This window comes from Sciurus carolinensis, chromosome 6, assembly GCF_902686445.1.
Source record: "Sciurus carolinensis chromosome 6, mSciCar1.2, whole genome shotgun sequence".
NCBI classification, from domain to species: domain Eukaryota; kingdom Metazoa; phylum Chordata; class Mammalia; order Rodentia; family Sciuridae; genus Sciurus; species Sciurus carolinensis.
Window position 1 is genome coordinate 30,885,882 of NC_062218.1, and position 26,071 is coordinate 30,911,952.

General features: G+C 40.5%; 1 protein-coding gene across 1 annotated transcript; it reads right to left on the reverse strand.

Moving 5' to 3' along the window:
• Positions 1-1,088: 1,088 nt before the first annotated feature.
• LOC124987532 (UDP-glucuronosyltransferase 3A2-like) lies at positions 1,089-18,391 on the reverse strand. The gene is given in 10 exon segments (XM_047556816.1): positions 1,089-1,314; positions 1,316-1,349; positions 4,025-4,246; positions 5,640-5,840; positions 5,843-5,878; positions 8,071-8,245; positions 8,247-8,592; positions 11,003-11,117; positions 16,389-16,501; positions 18,312-18,391. Coding segments are annotated over 10 exon segments (1,548 nt in total).
• Between the last annotated feature and the right edge of the window lie 7,680 nt (positions 18,392-26,071).

Below are 26,071 nucleotides of genomic sequence, written 5' to 3' on the forward strand. Positions count from 1 at the left end.
GTTCTCTCTACCTAATCTCCTTCTTTCCTGGAAAACACTATGAACTAGGACTGTAGGGATGTTAGGAAATCATGTCAGTGACAGCTCTTCGGAAGGACTTGAACTCATAATGACACTTTCCCAAACCCATAGGATTCCAACTCCTTCTTTTCTGCCATCCCACCCTACCTTACCCCCAGATTACAGTCTAAAATCTCTGCTGATGATCCAAGTTAAAGATCTCAGAAACTAATCTGCAAAGGAAAGCAACCTGGATGATTGCTGAAGGCCTCTTTACCAGTTTCAGGTTTATGAAGAGGTGCTAGCATCCTGAGCACAGATCTTTACCTAGAGGACTGAAGCTCTAAGGCTGAGAACATAAAGCTGAATACACTTTAAAAATAGGACTGAGGATCATTCTACTATGTCCTCAAGCCCAAGTTCACAACAGTGTCCAGTTCTGTCCACTTATAACTCAACCAGAACTTACAGAAAGAGGTAGGAGTAAAATGGAAGAATCTGCCAAATATCTTGCAGGATTTTTTTTGTCTGTTTTTCTTTTTCAGGACTGGGGATTAAATCCAGAGCCTCATGCATACTAGGCAAGTACTCTATTACTGAGCTACATCCCCAGGTCTTTAAAAAAAACTTATTTTGAGACAGGGTCTCACTATGGTTGCCCAGACTGGCCTTGAATTTGAAAACGTCCTGCCTCAGGCTCAAAGTAGCTGGGAAAACTACTTGGTGTGTGCCCTCATGCCAACTCTTATATGCTCTTATATGTCAAGTGGTAGAAGGAGAAATGGGAGAGAGACTGAGAAGTTATCTGGACAAGGAGGATGAAATTGTCAGAGTAGCGTGTCTGGAAGGGAGAAAGGGGTGGAAGGTCTATGGGGGGACGTTTTGAATCTGGATTGGGGGATGCAAGTCACAAGGGGCCAGTCAAGGAGCCCATGAGTGGTGCATAAGGATTTCTAAGCAGAGGCAGCTAATAATGAGGAGCCAACTTCAGGACCATGGGCAGGTGGAGGGGAGGCCTGTGCTGAGTGGGGAAAGCTTCAAAGAACCTGAGGTTCCCCACCAGCCCCAGCCCAAGCCCACACTTGGCATCATGTCTTCTTCAGCTTCTTGGCCCTACTCAGCCACCTGGCTGCCGTGCCCAGCAGCTTCCCACAAAGCTACATGGTGCCCAGAGTGAGCCCCAGCAGGAACGAGATGACATCCAGCAGGTACTGCTCAAACCACGGCTGCCCGAGGGCATAGGGTTTGAGGTGCACTGCACCCCCTGTCTGGAGGATGTGGTCAGTCCAGCTGACCAGCCGCTGAGCAGGGGTCGGGGTGGGAGCACCTGACGACCCTGGCACTGCAGTCTTGAACGTGTGAGCAGAGACAGAGAGGGGACATTGTTGATGGGGTCTGGTAAGACTTAAAGACCTCTCTCTCCCTCCCTCTCTCTCTCTCTCTCTCTCTCTCTCTCTCTCTCTCTCTCACACACACACACACACACACACACACACACACACACACACACACCAGTCTACTCTATGCCCATATATGGGTTTCCAAAACAAAATGTTGCAAAATGTTGGCCTGGTCTTGCCCTATCTACCTGGGTCCCCTGGAAAAGTTCAATAAAAACAACCACACACAAAGATCAGTAATTAATCCTTAAAATGCTAAAATATATTTTTTAAAAAGTGACTAAGTCTGTAGAAATTAATTACCTCTTCAAGGAGACCTATGAAATACCACACAATTATATGATACAATTATATGTATATAATATTGTATACATATCATGATATATGTATCACTTACTTTGGTATACAGACTAGCTGACAACAGTCACTCCTGGGAATGCCAGGCCCAGGATGAGGTCTCTACTTTCCTGCACCATCGGAGCATCCTGGTGACCAGGCTTCTCAGCGTAACCTTCATATTTACACAACATGCTTAGTAGCAGCCTGTGCTTGATTTAGTTCTCTGCTGTCACGATCTCAAAATCCTTAAACTTTACAACAAAAGTCCTCATGTTTTCATTTTTCCCCAGCTATAAATTATGTGACTGTCCTAGACAGTGCATAATTAGGGTCCATCTCAGCCCAGAATGTCTCTTTCAAAGGGGTCAATGGGAATGACCACTTGGGAATTAGTTCTCTAAAAATCTAATGAAAGATACAAACCCATTACTCAGAAAATGAACATTCACAACACAAGAACTTGCAAATACACACTTTTTGCTGGAGTTTAATGACCTTTCCAGGTCTAAGACCCTGGGGCTGTGTGGTTCTTTCCAGACATCCAACCAGAACTGTTTTCATTCCGCTGCATGCAGGTCATGAGAAACTTGCAATCTGATTCAGGATCGCACACTTGAAACTCTAGTAAGTCATTCAGTCTCTTAGTTATAAGACTGAACATGTTTTCTTTCTCTTTCCATGAGGTCACTGTGGCAGATGAGCAGTGATTTACTTGGAGGTCCCTGGGCTCCTTTTATTGACTCAATTAACTGAAATTACTTATTTGTGGCAGGCTCTGTGCTGGGAACTAACTGAGAATGCTGAAAACAAGAGACACACTGCTCGCTCAGGGAACTTGCTCTCTAATCTCCAGTGTGGGCGGGGGACCAAAAAAATCAGTAAAAAGGTGAACAAGTGGAGTAACTGCAGCCCCTAAGAAGTGTTAAGAAGGAAATAATATAAGTGGGTGGGCAGGAGAGGAGGCTACTGGGACCTTCAGAAAAGAATTCTCTAGGAAGGTGGCAACGGAGATGAGGCTTGAATGTCATGAAGGAGCCACTCCCTGAATGGAAGGGCAAGGGTGTGTTACCAAGCAGCACAGACAGAAGGTCAAGGAGAGGAGTCCTACAAGCAATTAACAAACATATGGAAAAATGTTCAACATCCCTAGTAATAAGAGAAATGCAAATCAAAACCACCCTAAGATTCCATCTCACCCCAATTAGAATGGCGATTATCAAGAATACAAGCAACAACAGGTGTTGGTGAGGATGTGGGGAGAAAGGTACACTCATACATTGCTGGTGGGGCTGCAAATTAGTGCAGCCACTCTGGAAAGCAGTGTGGAGACTCCTCAGAAAACTTGGAATGGAACCACCATTTGACCCAGCTATCCCACTCCTTGGCCTATACCCAAAGGACTTAAAATCAGCATATTACAGAGATACAGCCACATCAATGTTCATAGCTGCTCAGTTCACAATAGCCAGATTGTGGAACCAACCTAGATGTCCTTCAATTGATGAATGGATAAAGAAACTGTGGTATATATATACAATGGAATATTACTCAGCCATAAAGAATGATAAAATTATGGCATTTGCAGGCAAATGGATGAAATTGGAGACTATCATGCTAAGTGAGATAAGCCAATCTCAAAAAACCAAAGGACAAATGATATCGCTAATAAGTGGATGATGACACATAATGGGGGGTGGGAGGGGTTAGAGTTAGGGTTAGGGAGGGGGGCAAGAATGGAGGAAGGAAGGACTGTATAGAGGGAAAAGAGGGGTGGGAGGGGTGGGGGGAAGGGAAAAAATAACAGAATGAATCAAACAACATTACCCTATGTAAATTTATGATTACACAAATGGTATGCCTTTACGCCATGTACAAACAGAGAAACAACATGTATCCCATTTGTTTACAATAAAAATAAATAAATAAATAAATAAATAAATAAATAAATAAATAAAAAGTAGAGGAGTCCGGTTTTTGGTAGAATAGAAAGGCAGCCCTCTGCCTTGGATGAAATTCTACTGTAAGGACCCCAAGCGTAAGTGCTTTTAAGAGGACACTGTGTATGCACTTTGGGTTCCTCTGAGTCATAAAGTAGAAACATATTCTTAACATCTCACTTAAATTGCCCTAAACTTGGTCACAAAGAACACAGGTCAGCTGTTGACATCACACACATATTATCCATGCCCTGAAAAGTTCATCTTCATCGAAAAATGGACACTCAGAGTGCCCTCAACGTTAGGTCTGCATTTGGCCTAAGTGACCTCCACCCCAGAGAGATGCACACCTCTTGTCTCCTATGACTTGCTTCATCTTCGGAGCCAGTGCCTCTGCCTTGAGCTTCTTTAATGGAAGAGAGACACCAAACTTTTTGGCCTCTAGCTGGACCATGTTTTCAGGCTGGTCTCCAAAGAGAGGAATTCCTACCATGGGCACTCCATGCTGAATGGTCTCCATTATGCTGATCAGTCCGCCATGTGTGACAAAAAGACAGATGGTAGGGTGAGCTGTTGCAAATAAGAAGGAAGGTGAAACATGTCAGGATGAAGTTTCAAAACACCAGCATGCCCAGAAAGACCACAAGAAAATAACAAGGAGATCTGCAGGCAGGTTGGAGCCTTGCAAATGATGACTTTGCTTGAAGTACATCCAAGCATGATGCACATGTTCCAAGATATAGGATTCCAAGCTTTGCCACTGCATGGAAGCTTTTTAGCCAGAACCCAGTTGAGATTCAGAACCCCTGGAATTCTAAGCAAGGCACATATTTCCATCCATGTCAGCCAACCATCCCTTCTCTCTGTCCTCCCTGTGCTTTTCTCATCTCTGTTCTCTCCCTGTGTGTCTGTCTCTCCCACATCTGTCTTCCTGAGCTCATCTATCTACTGCCAACTAATTTCCCTCTTCTTTTAATACCTGTCTCATTCATTGACATCCACAACTCATGGGTCGCTCAAAAAACTTTCCCTAGTTATACTGTATCCTCAGTTATATAAGAAGCCTGTTGAAAGCAGAGACTGAACCCTTTACCTCAATATCTCTAGTTCCTGTCTTTCCATCCAGCATTATTTAAATCTAACTAAAATGATTGTTGATAATGAAGAATAGCATCTCATCTCAGCCTATGTCACTGCCATGGTATCAGAATCTCTTTGTCTTTTCTTTGAAATGAGAATCATGTGCCCCCTCTGCCCCGTCTCAGAATTAAAGGAAAGCATTTACCCAAGTGGGACCAGGAATCTGTTCCTTAAATTACTCAGCCCATTTTGAGCCATAGACTGAGTCTTTGTTCTGGTCAGTGGCAGTGGCAAGGAGATGTCCATGAGAAGCACCATTAGGCACATAGAAAACCTGGTGGCTGGTGAGGGAGCTCTCTGGACCAGGTAACTCAATCAGTCAGATAACCAGTTGAGAGGTTGCTAAGCTTGGTACACAGGTATTCTGGCACTTTCTGAAGACATCATAGGCATCAAGTTGTGACCTGTCCTAGATTTTAAGTGTCTGTGTGAGTGTTTGTGTAAGGGCACATGCTAAACTGGTGCTCATGAAGTCACTGAAGAAAATGACAATGTCCCCACCAACCCTGGTGTACATTCTCAGAGTTGACAGGCTGTTCTGGGCTTTGTTGGGTGACCTTGTTCAAGACCAAGTGCAGTAGGGTGAAAGGTATTTGCCTGGAATATGGCTTCTGGCTACAGAGAATCGGGCCTTCGATAGTTAGGGACATAGCTGTTTTGGCACCTCACCTACTTGGAACTCCAGCTGGCTGTGCCTTTCTCCTGCTGTCTGAGCCTTATCTTTACCTATCACTGGCTCCTTCTTATGCTGTTAGGTCAGAATCCTAACAAGCCCCAAAGACTTGTTAATGGAAAGAGAGGAGCAGACATGAGCAGCCCTTACCCAGGAGGTTATTCTGAGGAAGCCAGTCCACAATTTTCACATTTGAAGCCAATTTGATGTCTTTGGGCCAAAGAGAATATTCACACTTCCATATCACTCCCTGGGGGAGGTGGGCAAACACCCAGTTCATCTCCTTAAGGTCTTCCTGGGTCTGATACTTGCTCACCATGGAGCCCAGGGTCACAAGGACAAAACCAGCACCCCAAACATAGCAATGAAGTTCTCCAAGTCCTGGGGAAAGAGAACAAAGGAGGTAAGGAGGTGACAAAGCTGTTTGTGAAAGCCAAGGTGACCATGAATGAAGGCCAGCCTACTTACTAGACATACTCTTCTGCCAGTGCCTTGTGGTCACTGTCCTGAAACTCTTTCCACAGTCCCTGGTGCTTCTTCAGCATCTTCTGCACTGTACTCATGTCCATTGTGTTGGTGGGAACGTCTTTCTACTTTGGAATCCTGACCCCAGTGTCAGGGATGGGACTCATTCTGGGTCCAGGGCACCATGTCATGTAGGAGCTTTGCAAGCCTACTAGAGGTGGTAGTGTCTGACTGAGTGCCAGTGGTAGGTCAGAGTCTGACAGAAGGAGCAGAGACTTCTGGGGGCTAAAACGGAGAAGTTGGCAGAATGTCTGTGTTTAAAGAAGAAACAGAGGCAAAGTAGTGTCATAAAGTGTATTTTGCTCCAGTATTCCCTGGTATTTCCAGTCACTGATTCTTGCACTTTATCTCCTACCTCAGTGGTTCACCCACATGATTGCAGATTGTAACCACACTGGAAGATTTTTAAAAGCAGCTATGCCTAGTCCCAACACCAGGTCTAGGGAGCAAAGTTTTTCAAGCCTCCCGGGTAGTTCTTTTGGAAGGTTGTGACCTAATGTCTTAACAATTGACTTGAATAGCATTTGGTCAATTCTCACTTTCAGCTATTTCCCTGGACCCTGATCTTCTCTGTACTTTTGTGGCTCCCCATGACCACACCAGTCCCACATCCAATTAGGTTGCTCAGGTTCAATGGATACCACTGTCTGATTTACCACTTCACAGGCCTTGTCAGAAATACATTGCAGAAACAACACACAACCATTATGTTAAAATTGGAAAATGCAGAGAAGAAAACACTTTTTAAAAGGCATCAGGTATCTCCTAGCCAGTACAACTCTTACTCCCATTCTTGTCTTCATAAAACTTTCCTCCATGTATTGTATGGCCACACCTTGACCCAGCCTTCTGTCAGATAAGACCTCTGGTCATCTCACCTGGTTTTATTTGTGCAAATCAATCTCACATAACTCTACTCCTAGCCAGAGTCACCCAGAGAACCCGCTTCATAGCCATCTTACCTCCACATATACACATTAGGCCCCTGTTCTCCTCACCTGGGGGAAACTTCCCTCCCAGGTTCATTTCTAAAAGCTCCTGTCACCAATGCAAACCTTGTCCAGCCCAAGGATCTGTCCCCAACTCCTCCTGCTCACTCAAAGCAAGGTCACTGGAGAAAGGGTAGACTCTTTGGTGCCTGGAATATATAGAACAAATCCAGTCTCTCCCTTCCTCGAGTCAAATGGCAGCAGGAAAGTCACCCACACCACTTGAGCATCCTGCCTCCTTTATAAAATTGGAGATAATCAGACCTCCCTATAGGTGGCAAGAGACTATATAAGATAATGCCTGTAAAATAGTAAGTCAGTGCTGATAAGCAACAGGGAGCCAACTGATCTTAGCTCTCCCTCCTTTCAAAACTTCAGTGGGAGTGGTTCTGAGTCCAGGCTGTGCATTCAAACCACCTGGGCAGCTTTTACAGCATACAGTTTGGGGGCCTATCCCAGACAAATCAAATCAGAAGGTCTAGGTGGAACCAGGAGCCAGGACTCCACAGAGAGGGGTCACTGGACATAACAGCTTCAGTTCTTGCTGTCTGTCCCACACAGTCCCATCCTGTCTCAAAGTGCTGACTGTTTCATTGTAAGTAACTCATTTCCTTAGCCATTGTTGCATGTGATAGGTATTCATTGCATATTTACCATACAATATCATACAAAATGCAAATAAAGAACTGGCCATGGTGGCACATGTCTGTAGTCACAGGTACTGAAGAGACTGAGACAAGTGGATCACTTGAACCCAGGAGCTGGAGGTCAGCCTGGGCAACACAGTAAGACTGTCTCAAAAAGCAAAAGCAAAAGCAAATGAAAACATCAACATCGAGTAAAGGGCTTATCCCACCAAAGCTAGGACCTGAAAGACAAAAGAAAAGAGCTTATGGCATTCTATATAAGAAGACCCTCGATCTTAGGGTTCAGCAAGTTCTAATACTGTATTTGCACAACCCTGAAAATGAGAACTTCCTTTAAAAGTCACCCTAACCTCTAATTGTGCATTGAAGGCCTATGTGGGAAATCCAAACTGAGAGCTAAGATTTTACTTAATTATGGTATTGGCTTAGTAGGTTTGTCCAGTAAGCCTCCAACATAAATTGTGTTGGGAAGCAGGGGCAGAGCAAAATCAAAGGCAAAGTCCGCATTAATAAACCACACTTCTGCTTTCTGTAGAAGATGGGTAAAAACTGGTCTAGATCCTTCTGGGAAACGCTTCTTGATGGAGTTGTCGAACCATAGACTCTATTTTCCATTGCTTCATGAAGAAATCAAAGAACATCAGAAAATTCTTCACTCCGTCCCAGAAGTTCATGTGGACAGTCAGCAAAGAACGGAATACTGGAACATAAGACACAGAGCGTGGGAGCCCAATGTCCCAAGTACCAAATGAGGAAGGAAGAATGGACACATATGGTTTCCCAAGTTTCTCAGAAATCAGGAAAGGACAGTAGTCAAAGAGTTCAACTACCACCATGACAAACTTCTCATTCTTTAAGGAATCCATGATATCCTTTCTGCTTAACAAATGATCGCACTGAAACCCCAGTTGTTCAATTAATTTTAAGCTTTTAAAACTTCCTCTATAAGAAAAAAAAATGAATGATAAATACTCATGAGAGTTATGTGTAATATATTAAGGAATTTCCAGATACAAAGAAAATTTTCCCGGGTGAGCAGTAGTTTTTCTAGAAGTAGCCCACATATATTCACTGGTTTTCCACAAATACCTTCTGTCCTTTCCTTTTCCTCCCCTGACCCACCATCAGGTCATGATTCCACTCTGTGAGCATCACTGACGGTAGCAGAGCTCAGGGTCTACAACTCCTTGATCGATTCTGGTGATGCTCTGGTTAACCCTCATTTACATACTGACTTTAATGAGTGATTTTCTTATTTACGCATTCACAACGTGTAAGTAAGTTGATAATAGAATCTATCAATATTGACAATTTAGGTTTCTCTTTTTTCATACTGGGAACTAAATACAGTATTTCTCCCACCAAGCTATATCCCCAATTCCCTTTCCTTCTTTCTTTCTTTCTTTTTTCTATTTTTTTTTTTTTCTTTTTTTTTTAGGTAGGATCTCACTAAGTTGCCCAAGCTAAACTGGAGTTTGTGGTCTTCCCACTTCAGTCTCCTAAGTAGCTGGAATTACAGTCACATACCACCATATCTGGGTATAGATTACTTTTTTAATCACTGTGTCCTTGCATATAAAAGATCACTTCAACCAAGGGACTCATTGATTATATTAGAACCCATAATTTCAGCTAAAAAATGAAAATTCCAACTTTCTATGTCTAGGAATTAAATAATGGGAGAAAAAAAAGAAACCCTGATTTTGAAGCACAGTATTAGCTTTTCCACTTCAATGCAGCCTAGGGTATCCAGAGAGGATAGTACCAAAGCTCCACAAGACTTAACTAAGACGGCTCCTTCAGTTATTCCAGGAACATTCTTCTTGCAATTGTCTTCCATCATTGATGACTCAGAAAATGGTCCTCTATTAACAGCATGCTGGGGTAACAGATGAGATGCCCAGACCAGAGGTAGTAGGCATGAGGGCTCTAGACAGAGGGGCCTGCAGGCGGCATGGAGGATGAAGAGGACCAGCCCTGGCACACTGGAACATCACTGTACCATTGCTCTCCAATTAAAGAAGGTCCTGAGGCCCAGAACTCAGTAGTCAGGGGCAGACCTCTGCCTGGGCTTTAGGATCGACTTCCAGTCACACAATGGAAGTGACTGGCTGAAATCTTCCTCTGCCATGTGTTTTTTAAAGCTTTGGCATAGCAAAGGAATAGTCACCAAATGATTGGAATAATTTTAGTAATGCAGTAAAAATTTATAAAATATAGTACATTAACCATATTTAAAATTAAGTTAATAAATCCAAAAATTTCGAGAATACTTTGTTACCTGTATCTTTCCTGAAGAATTTTAAGCTGGAAAGAAGAAACAAGCTGTACACTTCGCATACATAGCTGAGGATACAAGACAAAATAGCCTAAGAGGCCAAAGAGTAGGCCAGATCAGACAAACAAAGGAACATGATCTTTCCCTTGGGGAGCAAGAGGCTTTATGAAAAGTCAGAGCTGAGTGCTACTGTGTCTACTGAGTAGAATCTTCAAGGCAAGAAGAGTGAGTGAAGCCACTGTAATTACGAGAAACAGTCATGGATTCGTGTCTTTCCTCTTTAGGCCCAAGATTAAGGCATTATGTGTTCCTTTCCATTCAGGATGAAGCTAAAGGAGTCACCTGCATGTCTCATTTTGTTCCAGGTTGATTGCTTTTCTAAAAAGACTTTAATAGCCAAACATTCAACTTCCAAAAAATCAAGGTTCCTAAGTCTTCCCTCCATTTATAAATACATATAAGAAGATGGGGTGAAAAACAAGTGGGGAAAGGTGGCTGATTCCCCTTCCACAGTGAGCATTTGAGGATCCTATTCCATTCCCCCCCCCTTTTTTTTTTTTGGTAACCAAGATTGGATCCCAGAACATTTAACTACTGAGCGACATCCCCAGCCCCCCTGTTTTTTAATTTTCATTTTGAGTCAGGGTCTTGCTAAGTTGCTTAAGAGATCACTAAATTGCTGATGCTGATTTTGAACTTGTGATCTTCCTGCCTCAGCCTCCGAAGCCACTGTGATTATAGGTGTGCACCTCTTTGGGGAAATTATAGACAAAGATTGTAGGTGAAGTGCTGCAGAGACATCCATCCCTGAAGGAGCAACCACAGTTTTCCACAGAAATGCATTTATGAATATAGTGTAAAGGCAATAAGAATAAGCAAGAATTTCCAAAGACTCTGCTGGATGATTTGGCGTACAGTGCTCAAGTACACCACCACTCATCATATATCTCTCCAAGCACCCATGCATTCATCCATCCGTCCATCCCTTCCTCTTATCCTCACTCCAAGTATCCATCCATTCATTCGTGTGTCTAAAATTGTGATTCTTAAGTTCACTGAATAAAAACAAATTACCTGCCATCCAAAGCTTCTTCCACAAAAGAATCAAAACACCCATTAAATCCTTTTTGATGATCTTTGGGTGGAAGCCAATTGATGACTTGGTATGATTTTTCCTCTTCTTTAAAACCTAAGAATACATCGGTGAGTTTAAAAAGTTTAAATATGCCACACAACATGGTAACATAGCATAAAATATGAAAATGTTTGATTTTATATTTCCAATGATTTTATATCTATTTGAGTGCTTTTTGAAGTATTTTTAAATCTTCTTTTGCTGCTTTCTCATTCTTTTAATCTTATAGGATAAAATTTGTTGAGACCCTTAAAATGGTTCAGAATTGTTTTTTCCATTTAAAGCTATGGAAGCTTCTATTTAAAGCTTTCATTTAAAGGTATAACTATTTTCCACATTTTACAGGTAGAAAAGCACAAGCTAATTTATTTTAAGATGATCTTTCAAGGTTGCATACGTAGGAAGTAGTCTGAGTTTTTATTTAAATACAGGTCTCTGTTTCCAAAGCTTCTACTCTTTCTATTTTGGAAAAACATTTTCACTGTGTAAAACAATACATGCAAATAATTTTTGTTCATTCAAAATGTACTAAAGCTTAATTAAAATATTAGTACCTTCTATCCCTACCTACCGTTGTGGTCTCTTGCCCATTATCCATGTGTCAAACTCTGACTCAGTTTTTTTTAATGTTAACTGCTATTATTTATTACATTTTGATCTGCAAATATGGGTCCAGAGAAATTATAACTATCAAAAGCCATATGATATAAGCTAGAAAGAATTAATCTGTTTCATGAGGTAGTTCTAATGTTATTTCATATTAAATTAAATGTTCATAATTGTTCAACCTTCTGTTAGGCTAGTTATGCACCCAAATGCATCAATTCATTTATTCATCCATGTCTGACTCAGTTTTTTTTTTTTTACAGACTGCATTTTGATTCATTGTACACAAATGGGGTACATCATTTCATTTCTATGGTTGTGCACGATGTAGATTCATACCATTCGTGTAATCATATATGTACATAGGGTAATGATGTCTGTCTCATTCCACCATTTTTCATACCTGCCCTCCCTCTCATTTCCTTCTACATATGTTTGACTCTCGACAGGTCTCAAGCTCCATCTCCCCCTCCTCCCTTCTTACCTCATGTGTGCAAACTGTTGAGAAAACCCATACACTCCCTCCCTCCTCTGATCCTGGTAGGACTTTCAAACCATGTAAACAAGGTGTGCTAGTTAACTTTCTATCACGGTCACCAAATACCTGAAAGAATCAACTTATAAGCAGGAAAGTTTCATTTCTGCTCAAGGTTTCAGTCCATGATTGGTTAGTTCATTTTTTTGGGTCTGTGGTAAGTACTGGGGCATGTGGTAGAGGAAGCTGCTCACTTCATGGTGGCCCAGAGGCAAAGAGTGGAAGAGCAGAGGCCAGGGTCCCAATGTCCCCTTCAAGGGCACACAGCCAGAAACCTAACTTCCTTCCACTGGGCCCCATCTCTTAAAGTTTCCACCACTGCCCAATGGTGCCACAGGCTGGTGACCAAGGCTTTAACACGTGGGCCTTTGTGGAACACAAACCAGAGCACCAGGTCAATGAAGGAGAACCTTTACCCTTCCCAACCCATCCCCACAGTAGAATCTCAAACCTGTCATCCCTCTTTGGTTTCTTAGACTGTTTTTCAGATTTACTTAGGAGACTGTCCTGCTTTTTTTAAAAGGTATCATTACAAGACCAACAAACTTTTTGTGCCCTCTTCATACATGTTTGCCTTCAACACAACATCTGAACCAAATTTAATGTAAGGATTACAAGTATTAATGTATACATGCTTCCATACATTAAGGTCCCATACCAAATCTTACAGAAATTATGGACTCCATCCAAATACCTGTGGACAAATATTTTGGATCATACATTTGGCTAGTGTTTTAGTCAGCTTCTTCACTGCTGTGACCAAAAGATCTGACAAAAGCAATTTTACGGGAGGAAAAGCTTATTTGGGGGCTCAGAGTTTCGAAGGTCTCAGTCCCTAGAAGGCCAACTCTATTCCTTGGGGCTCAGGTGAAGCAGAGCATTATGGCCGAAGAGTGTGGCAGAGGGAAGTGGTTCAAATGATGATCAGGAAGCAGAGAGAGACTTCACTCACCAGATACATAATATATACCCCAGAGGCACACCTCCCAGTGCCCACCTCCTCCAGCCACACCCCACCTGCCTTCAGTTACCATTCAGTTCGTCCCCAACAGGGGATTAATTCACTGATTGGGTTAAGGCTTTCATGACCCAATCATTTCACCTCTGCAATTTCTTGCACTGTCTCACATATGAGCTTTTGCGGGACAACTAATATCTAAACCATATCAGCTTGTATGTTCTGTTCAATGCCTATATCTCAATGGGCTTTCATCTATAGTTGCTGTTATGGTTTGGATGTGAGGTGTCCCCCAAAATCTCACATGTGAGACAATGCAAGAAAGTTCAGAGAAGAATGATGGGGTTGGAAGAGTCTTAACCCAATCAGTGATTTAATCCCCTGATAGGAATTAACTGAGTGGTAACTGAAGTGGTAGGCTGTGGTTGGAGAAGATTGGAATTGGGCCATGGCTTTGAGTATATATTTTGTATCTGGAGAGTGGAGTCTCTCTCTCTCTGCTTCTTGATCACCGTAATATGAGCTGCTTCGCTCTCCCACCCTTTCCTGCCATGATATTCAGCCTCACCTCCAGCCCAGAATAGAGCTGGTCTTCTATGGATTAGGACCAAGACCTCTGAAACTGTGAGCCCCCTCAAATAAAGTTTTCCTCCTCTACAATTGTTGTGTTTGGACCTTTATGTCACAGCAGTGAAAAAACTGATTAAAACACCATCTATAAATAATGAATCTACTTCAGGTAATTGGTGGAGTATAAATGTGTTTTGCTTTACCATTGACAAGTTGGTAATCCATGCACAGTGAATTTGCTTCACGCTAATGTCTTTAATGAGCCTCCTCTATGACTGAAACTCTTTTTAATCCTTCTGAAGTAACAGTAAAAGGCTGCCAACCACATCATTGATTCATTCTTTTTCTAACATTAAATCATTTAATTTTAGAATTGTTTGCAGTCCTACCAGCTGAAAATTTCTCAAATCATGAAGTCTTAGTTCCTTTTTGACTAATAGTTATTTGCTGTGTTTATTTCCTCTTATATTTTGCTGTACACAGCAAGAGATATCTTAACGTCTATATTTTTACCAAAAGTCTGGCTGTGATTATGTACATAGTCTCCAAGACAATGTAGATTTTCTCTGCCATGCTCCTACTTTCTTCTGTGGAGTCCTCACTAGGAAAATGCTTAGCATCTGCATTTCTAGTAACAGCCTATTCAAGGCAGTTGAGGCCTTCTCTATCAGGCTCAATATTCTTCCAGCTACTACCTATAACTTGACTGTGATTCAGCTATTGGTCGGAGGAGTAGTACATGGAATATAATTTCTCATTTTTTGATTGTATATATAGGAGGATCACATCAGTCATGCAGTCATATATGTACATGAGGTAATAATTTCCATTTCACCCTACTATCCTTCCCCTTCCCTCCCTTCACTCCCCTCTACCTAATCTAAAATACCTCTATTATTCCCTATCCCATCCCCATTGTGAATTAGCACCCGCATATCAGAGAAAACATTCAGTCTTTGGATTTTGGGGTTTGGCTTATTTCACTTAGCATGATAATCTCCAACGTCATCCATTTATCAGCAAATGCCATAATTTCATTCTTCTCTAAAGCTGAGTAATATTACACACACACACACACACACACACACACACACATACACACCCCACATTTTCTGTATCCATTCATCTGTTGAAGGGCATCTAGGTTGGTTCCATAGTTTAACTACGGTGAATTGAGCTACTATAAACATTGATGTGGTTGCATCACTGTAGTATGTTGATTTTAAGTCCTTTGGGTATAAACCAAGAAGTGGGTCAAATGGTTAAAAATTAAAATTTGAGCAACATTTCCATATTGAGCAAACCAGAGCACCCAAAACTGTTGTTAACCTGTCATGTGACCTTTAGCAAATCTTTAATGTTCCTTGAGCTTGTACTTCCAAATCTGTCAACAGAGAAGACTTGAGCTTCATTTTACCTAAAATTCTTTAAATTTGAAGATTCAATCAAGAACTTCTGGCATCACTATACCCTAACTTGTGGACAGCCCCCAATTTTAAGAAATACATGATTATTTCAATGATAGATTCCTATCTTTGCTGCATAATTAAGGGGCTCCTTGAGAAAGTGATTTTAAATTTCAGATATCATAAAAAGAAAAAGTGACCTATGACAAATAATAAGAAGAGTGAGCCTTACATGTGGAAAGTGTTAAATATGGCTGAATGTTTCTGTTCAACTTATTTTAAGCCATATTATAAAGTAGAATTTATCAAAATAATATGTAATCTATAGAGGGTTGCATGGGATGGAGCAGAAATCCAGGTAGGTTATATTTTGGGTGGAGATCCGAAGCCTCTTCCTCCTCCAATGAAGCTGAATAAAGAAATAGTAGAACAGTGCAAGGCACACAGAGCAAAAAGTACCAAGAGTTCCAGAAACAGTGTTACATGACTTTTCTCCACCTTAGAAGGTATTCAAATCTGATTTTGAACTTGTTTTCTTTGATGGTTCATGTAAACATTCCAGATATTGCTCATGAACTGTGAAAACATTTCAGGGTAAATTTTGTCTACACCTGTCAGATGAAGAGGCAGTGCATTACCGGCAGAGTCTGATTGGTGAAAGTGTCCATGCTCTGTTTGCTGCAGTGGTAGAACAAATTCCCAAGTTCGCCCAGTACTGGAGAAAATGAAACAGTGTGGCCCATGAAGATGTATATGACTCAGTAAGGAAACCACATTAGAAGCACCTGATACATAATGAAGACCTCAGAATAACAAAAAATGAAGAGAAAGCTTCCTAAATGTTACATGATGCCTGAATTCCATTTCCTTGGATGTCATTGCTTAAATATGATCTTAAAGAATTTGTTAAAATATTGTACATATTTCTCTTCTAATGTATACTTTGTTAATAATAAGTAAGGACCTTATTCCAGGATTATGTACATAATTTGAGAATTCTGGAGAAATTTCATGTAGAAATAGTAAAACATTTTAGTTCAAAAAAAATATATGGGAATATAGAGAGTGAAGTCCTAGGTGACAGAGTCCAAAAATCTTTCTAACAATTTACACACACATACACATGCATATGCTTTTTATTTTTCAATCCAATTAGATTTTTAAAATTCATTTTGTCAAGTTTTTTATGCAAAAGGCATTTTACACTTTGCCTGGAATAGAAGTCAAGAAGAATTAGTGAGAAAAGATACCTGACATCAAAGAATTTCCTTCCTGGTGAAACATGGTGACATTATGACCATGATCTTGAAGAATCTGAGAAACCAGGTCCATCAGGAGGTAATGGCTTCCACCTAGGAACAATGTACAACTTAACTTTTTAGATAATGAGTACAGAGGACCTAAAGTTGGTAAGATGAAAAATCCAGGAAAGGAAGGGTAGGGAAACAGAATAATAATGAAAAGAGGAAGATGAACTTCAGTTTCTCCACCTCCCTGTAGGTAACCCCCAGCCCACCCACCAACCTGGCTTCCCAAGTCCTTGACCTATGATAATCCTCCACTAAAGATTCCCTCTTGTGACTCATGGTCTCTATTCACTGTGATGAGCTTCTGTGTGCTTAGATCTTGGGAATTTCACATCCTAAAATACATGCTGCTTTTTAACCAGGGTCTTATAGAAATATCATGTAAAGAAATACCTTTATTGGTGGAAATTTTGGCAGTGTGGTATGTATAAGAGTGAGGGCTTCCTAATGAATAATCAATCAGAGCCATCTCTGAAATCCCTCTCTTTGGAAATGTATACCACTGTAGTACATAGAAATGCAGGAGCTAAAAGATTAAGCACAAAAAAAAGTCACTAGATCAGAAGGATGTAGAGACACCACTTAGAGTCAAAATTCTTGAGATTCAAATGTATTTCTCAATTTCAGCCTGAACAATCGTTCAACTTAGAATTAAGACATTCCGCACAACTGTGGAGCATATGGGGTGGGCGGGTTGGATCTCAGTAGCACAAAAGATTAAGAAATCAATGATCCTAAGACAACCCTAGGAGCCTAAGGTAAGAGAAGATTGATCCCCAGCTAGGAGACATTCTGCTTTATTATTACTAACATTCAGAAAGAAATGGTTGTGTAGAAATGGAATTAGAAGGTTTTTATAGTGATTTTTGAAAATCCCCACAAAAGGATTTGAGAGTGGAAGTGGCGGAGAAGATGGTCTTGGGGGAAGAAACAAGGAGTAACTTCCTTCTGTGCTGATAGAAAGGCTGGTGTACTTTTGCAATAAACACCCATTTCCCTGACCTATTTCCCACTCTGATTTCCTGAGAAATTAGATGATCTGTAGTTGAATTAGATGATCTGTAGTTCTTCCAAATCTGTGAGTCCTGATTTTCAGTGATCTAAAAATGTACCTAATATGTTCTGAAAAGACTCTCTATCCTGTGATGACCTTTCATCTGCTAATACTCCCTTTAGGTTAAAAGTAAAGAAAATTAAACTAAAGCCACAAAATACAGAATTAACAGTCCCAAGAACCTTCCCAAACTGCCAGCAGCTTGGGTAAAAGGGATTGGGAACCCAGAAGATCCGATTGACCTGGGTCCTTCTCCTCAGCCCTAGTCATTTCTCCAGATTTCCTCTGGATGAAATCACTCCCCTGTCTTTATTGTCACGAAACACCGTCCCTACCTCAGGTTGGCTCTGGGTGTAGCTTCAAGTCTGCGATGGTGCCTCGAGAGCACCTTACCCTGGCCTCCGAAAACCTGGAAATGCTCACCACAGCTGTACTGGAATTATCGTGCATCCCCATTCCCTAGAAATTTAGGGTGAGCTTCGGAAATTCCGGCCCTGGAAAAGGCAGCTCAGGGTCTCTGGCTGTGGGCTGGATCACAAACTTCTGGCCCCACCCTGGCGCGACCCGGACTGCGTCCCCAATCAGAAGATAGAGGAAAGGCTATTTCTAACTTCTCCAAAACTACTTCTTCCACGTCAGCGGTAAAGGCCCTCTCTACCTCACAACTTCGTCCTCCTCCACCTCTGGGATACGAGTTCAGCTGGAAAATCAGCCCATTTACCTTCTGATCAAACGCAGTTTGGAGACTCAGGTAGGCGGGACGCACCGGTCTCTGAATTGTCCAGCCAAACACTCACCCAATGTAGATATATATAGTCAGGATTTTGGCGGCCTCTGAGCGCAGGACCCCAAGAAGCAAGTGCATTAGAAGCAGCGCTCGCCGTCCAGCCATGCTCACTCCTGCAAAAGTCGCAGAGCCCAGCTCTAGGCTGCGCGCCCTGGTGAGGGACCCTCTGCGCCTCTGCGCCCAGGCCGCTGGCTGTGAGAGTGGGGAGAGGCAAGAGAGGGGAGCTGCTGGTCTTCTCTTGTGCCTGTCCCCTTCTCTTGTGCCTGTGCCCGTCTGCCCCTCCTCTCTCGGTCCTCCATTGGAAAGTCGGTCTTCACACTCCCAAACTGCAGGCCGTCGGTAGGAGGGGTCACTCAACTAATCCCTAACGTCGCTCTGGCTCTGTGCTCACCGACCTTCGCGCCTGGAAAATACTGTGAACCAGGAATGGTAAGAACCTTAAGAAATCCCATTGATGACATCTCCACCTTCAAATGGTTCTCCCTTTTATGGACACCTCTCGAATTTATGTAATCAACCTGCCTTCCAACCGCCTCCTATTGCCATCCCCATACGCTATTTCCCACAGAGACCTGCTTAAAATCTCTACTGCTCTCAAGTTCCAGACCTCCCCTGAATAGAATCCCCAAGAGAAACAGCTCTGCACGCCTGAACTGTATCTGAGGGCGTCTTTAAAAGGTAACATTCAAGAATAGGTGCCATTGACCAAACTCTGAAAGCCCAGACCTGTACCTGAAGTACTGAACTTGTAAAGCTGACATTATAATTCCAAATGAGCATCCTAAAGTAGGACTGGGTCTCTTTTTAATCTCCCTAAACACAACCTGAAGACAGCTTCCAATTGTGCCCCCTTTAATGTCAGCTCTGGGCAGAACAAGGATCACTCCTAGAAGGGACTGTGTACTTTCATCTCCAAACCAAGGCAGGCTTTAGGAAAGGTTTTCAGTGCAATTCTAAAACAAGTAGAGAAATTCTTCAGTGGGTTTCATGTCCACAGGAGGAAGTGGGTCCTCAAATTCTGCTTGCATTAGCATTGCCTTCTGTCTTCAGGCTTTCCTTTTTTAATATGTGAATTTAAAGGATTACTTTCTTAGACATTTGTGCATCCATGTCTGCTGTAAGGAGGGAGAGGGAGAGAATTACCAGGCATCATCCTGTGCATCTATTATTCTTGTACTTTTCATAATAACTTAGCAAAATAAAAAGATTTGTCATCAAGTTCCAAATTTATCCATAGCTAATTATTTTGCCAGGTATTATATACTGGGCAGACAGATACAAATACACTAATAAATGAAATATATCATTGTTAATGGCAATGTTACTAAAAAAAAAACAGAGAAAGAGATATATAGAGTCAGGTTAATTCTAAAAAGAAAACTATAGGCCTATCAGAGAAACAAGAACACGATATTTGATGATTTTAAGTAGTTAAAGTTGCTTGTGAGACACGTTATAATTTTATCATGACTACAGAAAAAGAAATTCCTGGTCTTGTAAGATACATACTGAAACATTCACAGATGAAGAGTCATGATGTCTGGATTTGTTTCAAAATAGTTTGGAAGTGGAAGAAACAAGACCAAAAGTGGGTGAGAACATAAAGGGAAGAAAATTTGCCAGGAATTAGTAGCCACTGAAGCTAGGTGTTGGGCATGAAGAAGCTCTACTTTTATAAATTTTTGAAATGTTTAAAAATAATTTTAGTTATAGATGGACACAATGCCTTTATTTTATTTGTTTTTTTTTTTAATGTGGTGCTGAGGATCAAACCCAGGACTTTACGTACTAGGCAAGCGCTCTACCACTGAATCACAAGCCCAGCCCTGAAATTTTTCATTAAAAAGTTTTTGCAACTTTACCACTATGATTCTATTTTTCTTTGTTGTTATTGCAATTTTTGCTCTATGCACCTGTCACATCATTAAATGCATGCACATTTACATTTAGAGTCTCAAATGTTCTACTTCTCTGACAAAAAGAGTAGTCTTCATTTTGAAAGTACCAATTTGTCTCTAGTAATGATTTTCACCTAAAGCCTATTTTGTATTATATAGTATTATTATTATATTATTATTATATACTAACAATACTAACTATTCAGGACTTACTTTCTTTTGGTATCGTATGAACTATCCTTTTCCTATCCTTTTATATTCAACCTTCCTCAATACCCTCACATTTTAGATGGGTTTCTTGACACAGCATCAGTCAAGTCTGTCAATCTTTGTGTTTGAGCTGGAATAAATGAGTTTAAATCTAACATTTCTAGTTCTCCTATTTATTCTGTCTCTTTTTCTCTCCTTTTTGCCTTCACTTGGAGACTTGAATTCATCTTGTCACTCCATCTTCTCCCTTTACTAATTTGGCAGTTGTATATCTTATTTCTTTTTTTGTGTGTGTGACTTATCTAAGAATTACAACGTGAATTTACAAACTGTCCACGTCAGAAATTAAGTCATATCTTTACCTATTTCTGCAAGATACAAAGGCCTAAAAAATTTCATTGGTCCCCTCCCAACTTTTATGTGATTTTTTTATGAAGTATTTGGACATGTCAACTTAATATGCTATTTTTGTCATATATTTTGAGTCTATATATTTTAACTTTATTAAAACATTATTTATAAATTTAATCACTGTATTATGTAGGTTGGATGTACTTAAATAGCTTTTACTAATTATATAAATTCATAATGTTTAAATTTTATGTCACCAATGTTTGCCTAGATTTGCCCATACATTTTTTAGTTCCTTTGTTCTTTTTTTTTTTTTTTTTTTTTTTTCTTGCATCTCAGACCTTCCTTCTCAGATTGCTTCTTCCTAAAGTACATTCTGTAGGATTCCCTTTATCAAGAGTCAGCTGGGGCCAGGTGCAGTGGCTCACATCTGAAGGCGAAATAATATTCCTAGAAGACAGCTCCCCAAGAAAAAACAGAGGGACAGTGTGACCCGGGAGGAGGAAGGGAAATTGATCAAACATTAAGCCTCTTCCAATACACCCTTTCCCAATAACAACGGGCCCTGAAGCAAAAAAGCAAACTTTCATCCCTTCCTGGGTTTGGGGGTTTCTACCAAGTCCTGCGTGGATAAGAAAAGGGTTAACTGCTGGAAGACAAGGTTGGCTACAATCCATCAATTACCCATAAACTTATCTAAACAATAAACACACAAGAGCCAATACCCTTTTTAAATCAGGGGGTGTGACAGGGTTGGGCCATACCAGCTCTGGCCTCTATCACAAGGAGTAGCCCAACTCTTATTTATAGTCACACAGGTAAAGGGGCCTCCCAGCGTGAGGGGCTTCCACTGTGATGAACAGAATGGGGTGGAGTTAGGGCAGCCAATTTGCTCAGGAAAACTATCATAGGGTCAGGTAGGGAACCACTCCCACAGTGCCACATACTCCCCACCCCCCACTCCCCACACCCACGATCTGGGAAAGACCTCCTTTGTATCTGCCAGTTCCTAGAAGCCAGGCCTCTGTGTCCTGTGGCTCAACCTCGTCTGATTCTGCTAGATAAGGATGACTTCCCACACCTGGTTCATCCCCAGCATGTCCACCAAAAGCAAACATTTACCCCTGAAATACTGAAATGCTGATACCAAAAAAAGAGTCAGCTGATAAGGATTCTTTCCTTTTTTTCCCTGCTGACAATGGCTTTATTTCATTCTCATCATTAAAAGATGGTGCGCAGATGCTAATTCACATTAAGGGGGTACGCTAGGGAAGAATAGAGTTACTTTATATTAGGTAGAGGGGCCTGAAGGGAGGGGAGGGGTATGGAGGTGAGAAGGACAATAGAATGAAACAGACATTATTCCCTCATGTACATAAATACTGCAAGACCGATAGGATCCTACAATATGTACAATCAAAAAATAAGAAATTATATTCCATTTATGTCTGATTTATCAAAATGCATAAATGCATCCTACTGTCATGTATAACTAATTAGAAAAAATTTTTTTAAATTTAAAAAAGGTAAGTTGATTACTTCATTGTAGCACATTAAAGATATCATTCCATCATCTTCTATTTTCCTTTTTTGTTTATTTATTTTGAGAAATTAACAGAAGTCTAACTGGGACTCCATAGATGTTAATCCATCTCCCCCCAGCTCCTACCAAAAGCAGCTCTAAAGACAGCCCTTCTGTCATTGGGATTCTACAATTTCCCCATGATAGGTCTCTTACTTTGGCCTCTTGATCCTATGAATTGGTGTCTTTTTATCAGTTCCAGAAAATTCCCAAAACATTCTCAATATTCTTCTACATTTTTACATCATTCCATTTTCTCTCTCCTTAGATGCAGAGATCAGCCTATGATATCAGCATCTCAGGGATAAGATTTGTCCTTTTCTCTTTCTTTCTTTCTTTCTTCCTTTCTTTCACTTTTTTCTTTTTTTTTTTTTTTTTTTCTTCTTTTCTTGTTTTTCCCCCTACTTTGCCAGTACCAAGGCAACTTGCTTTGCGGATCCACAGAGCCAGAGAAAGAGGGGCACATTTCTCTCTGGTTCACCCTGATCTGAGGACACAGGTTTTTCAGTTCCCAGACTCTGACTCCTACTCCTCCCGGTTGCAGTGAGGCTGACAAAGTCCAAATTCAAATTTACTTGTTAAGAAGTACACTCAGGGCAAAAGTTGCTTCCTCTTCTTGCCTCCCAGACTTCCAGATAATCCTTTGAATTTAGCCTGGTAATTCCTTATTTTGTGATTGGATTAAGTGCTTTTAAGGATTTTTTTTTCCCCCTACTTGATCCAGCTTTTAAATTTTGTTTTCTACTGGAAGGATGACCTGAATAACCTGACCTATCAGATGGAAACTAGTACAAAGAGACAAACCAGTTTTAGTTACTTGACCGTTTAATTATTTTAGCTGAGAGAATTTTAAATAAAGACTTGTAGTAGAGAAGTGAATAGGCACATGCAAGATATTGCAGCATTAGAATTAGTGTAACAGGGGTTCATCTGATGCTTCGACTATATCCCTTATCACTTTGAAACTTACAGGTTTTTCCTTTTTCCCAAACCTTTCCTTGACCTTCTCTCTGATCTTGCTTTCCCTGAACTTTTCCACCCTGATCTTCTTTTCCCTGATCTTCTCCTTCCTGATCTCTCCTCCCTAATCATTTTCTCTGAATCACCTCTTAAATCACCTCTTTAGTGTTAACACTAAAGAAAGAAATTGAAGATCTTAGAAGATGGAAAGATCTCCCATGTTCTTGAATAGGTAGAATTAATATTGCCAAAATGGCCATACTACCAAAAGTGTTATACAGATTCAATGCAATTTCTATTAAAATCCCAATGACATTTGTCATAGAAATAGAGAAAGTAATCATGAAATTCATTTGTAAAAAGAAGAGAGCCAGAATAGCCAAGGCAATCCTTAGCAAGAAGAGTGAAACAGGAGTGAAGCAATACCAGCCTTAAACTATTCTACAGAGCAATAGTAACAAAAACAGCTTGGTACTGTCACCAAAATAGAAATGTAGACCAATAGTATAGAATAGAAGATACAGAGACAAACCCACATAATCACAGTTATCTCATACTAGACAAAGGTGCCAAAAATATCCATTGGAGAAAAGATAGTGTATTCAACAGATGGTGCTGGGAAAAATGGAAATCCACATGTAACAAAATGAAATTAAAATTCTATCTCTCACCTTGCACAAAAATCAACAAAGTGGATCAGAGATTTAGGCACTAGAACAGAGACCCTGCACCTAACAGAAGAAAAAGTAAGCCCAAATCTTCATCATGTCAGCTTAGGACCTGACTTCCTTAACAACACTCCTAAGTGCAAGAAGTAAAATTAAGAATCAATAAATGGTATGGATTCAAACTGAAAAACTTCTTCTCAGAAAAGGAAACAAAAAATAATGTGAAGAAAGAGCCTACAGAACGGGAAAAAAATCTATACCACACACATCTCAGAGTACTAATCTCCAGGACTTATAAAGAACTCAAAAAATTTAACACCAAAAAAACAAATAATCCCAATCAATAAATGGGCTAAGGAACCGAACAGTCACTTCACTGAAGAAGATATAAAATCAATCAATAGGCGCATGAAAAAAATGTTCATCATCTCTTGCAATTAGAGAAATGCAAATCAAAACTATTCTAAACTTTCATCTCACTCCAGTCAGAATGGCAATTATCAAAACTACAAGCAATAATAAGTGTTGGGGAAGATGTGGGAAAAAAGGTAAATTCATACATTGTTGGTGGGAGTGCAGATGGTGCAACCACTTTGGAAAGCAGAATGGAGATTCCTAAGAAAACTTGGAATGGAACCACCATTTGACCCAGCTATCCCACTCCTTGGTTTATACCCAAAGGACTTAAAATCAGCATACTACAGTGACACAGTCACATTAATGTTTATAGCAGCTCAATTCATAATAGCTAGATTATGGAATTCTTCAATAGATGAATGGATAAAGAAACTGTGGTATTATATATATACAATGGAATATTATTCAACTATAAGGAAAAACAAAACGTTGGCATTTGCAGGTAAATGGATAGAGTTGGAGAATATCATGCTAAGTGAAATAAGCCAATCCCAAAAAACCTAAGTCCAAATGATTTCTCTGATAAGTGGATGATGATACATAATGGGGAGGTCAGAGAGGCAGGAGGTAAGGGAAGAATGGAAGAAGGATGGATTGTGTAGAGGGAAAGGAGGGTTCGGGAGGGGGTGGGGGGAAGAAAAGATAATAGAATGAGACAAACAACAAAAGGGGTCAATGTGCTTCACCATGTTCTCCCATCATGATACATGGCTGCCCCCATCTGAGGCGTAACAGCAATGTGTTTGCCTGTCATGGACCGGAATCTCCAAAGCCCTCAGCCAAAATAAACCTTTTTTTCTTTATAATATGATTATATCTGTTATTTTTTTACAATAGCAAAAAATGACTAGCACAGTGGGTTTGAAGTTGAGAGCCCGCAGCCTAATAACAGGCGCACCTAGCTGGTGTTTCTGGAGACACAAATCCAGCTAAGCAATTTCTGGTAATATAGTTGTATTGGAAAATAAGTGTTCATACTTTCTATTTAAATGTCTTGCAGACATAGTTGTCATGAATTTGTTGGTATTTGAATGTTATAGAAACTTCACATGCATTTTTATATGTTCAAAAGCATTCACTAGATAACATTATCAGGAGAAAACAGAGACATTAGATCAATGCATTTCCTAAGGAGTTAATTTCCATGATTCTTTAGTTGCCATAATCTGAATTCAGTTTAGGGCAAGTTAATGGAGTCATTGTCCACAAGATTAATATACCATTTCATATTTGATCAAAAGGAAATTATCGGCATAGGTTGTCAACATAGACTATTTTGTCTAAATTTGCTAATTTTGGATAGGCGAAGCATGAGAGAGAGCCACATCTGTTCACATATTAGATGTGTACTTTCAATTGAATTTTCCAAATTGTGGAAAGAGTTACTATTTCATTCATGTTCCTTCTCATAACAGTGAACAATAAAGCTATAAGCAGATAGATAATCTAATGATGTGAAGGGTTCTATGGGGAATTTCATGTGACTTTTATGGACGTGTTTTTACAATAACAGCTTTTGCAATTGTGAGTTTTCCCCACCATTCTGGTGAGAATAATTCTAAAATGACCTCCATGATTCCTACCCCTTAGTGTACATATCATGTATCATGCCCTCCCCTGAAGTGTGGGTACAGTCTGCAACTACAATGCAATATCACCCCTGTTATTAGGTTCCATTATATGAGAAAAGGATGTGAGA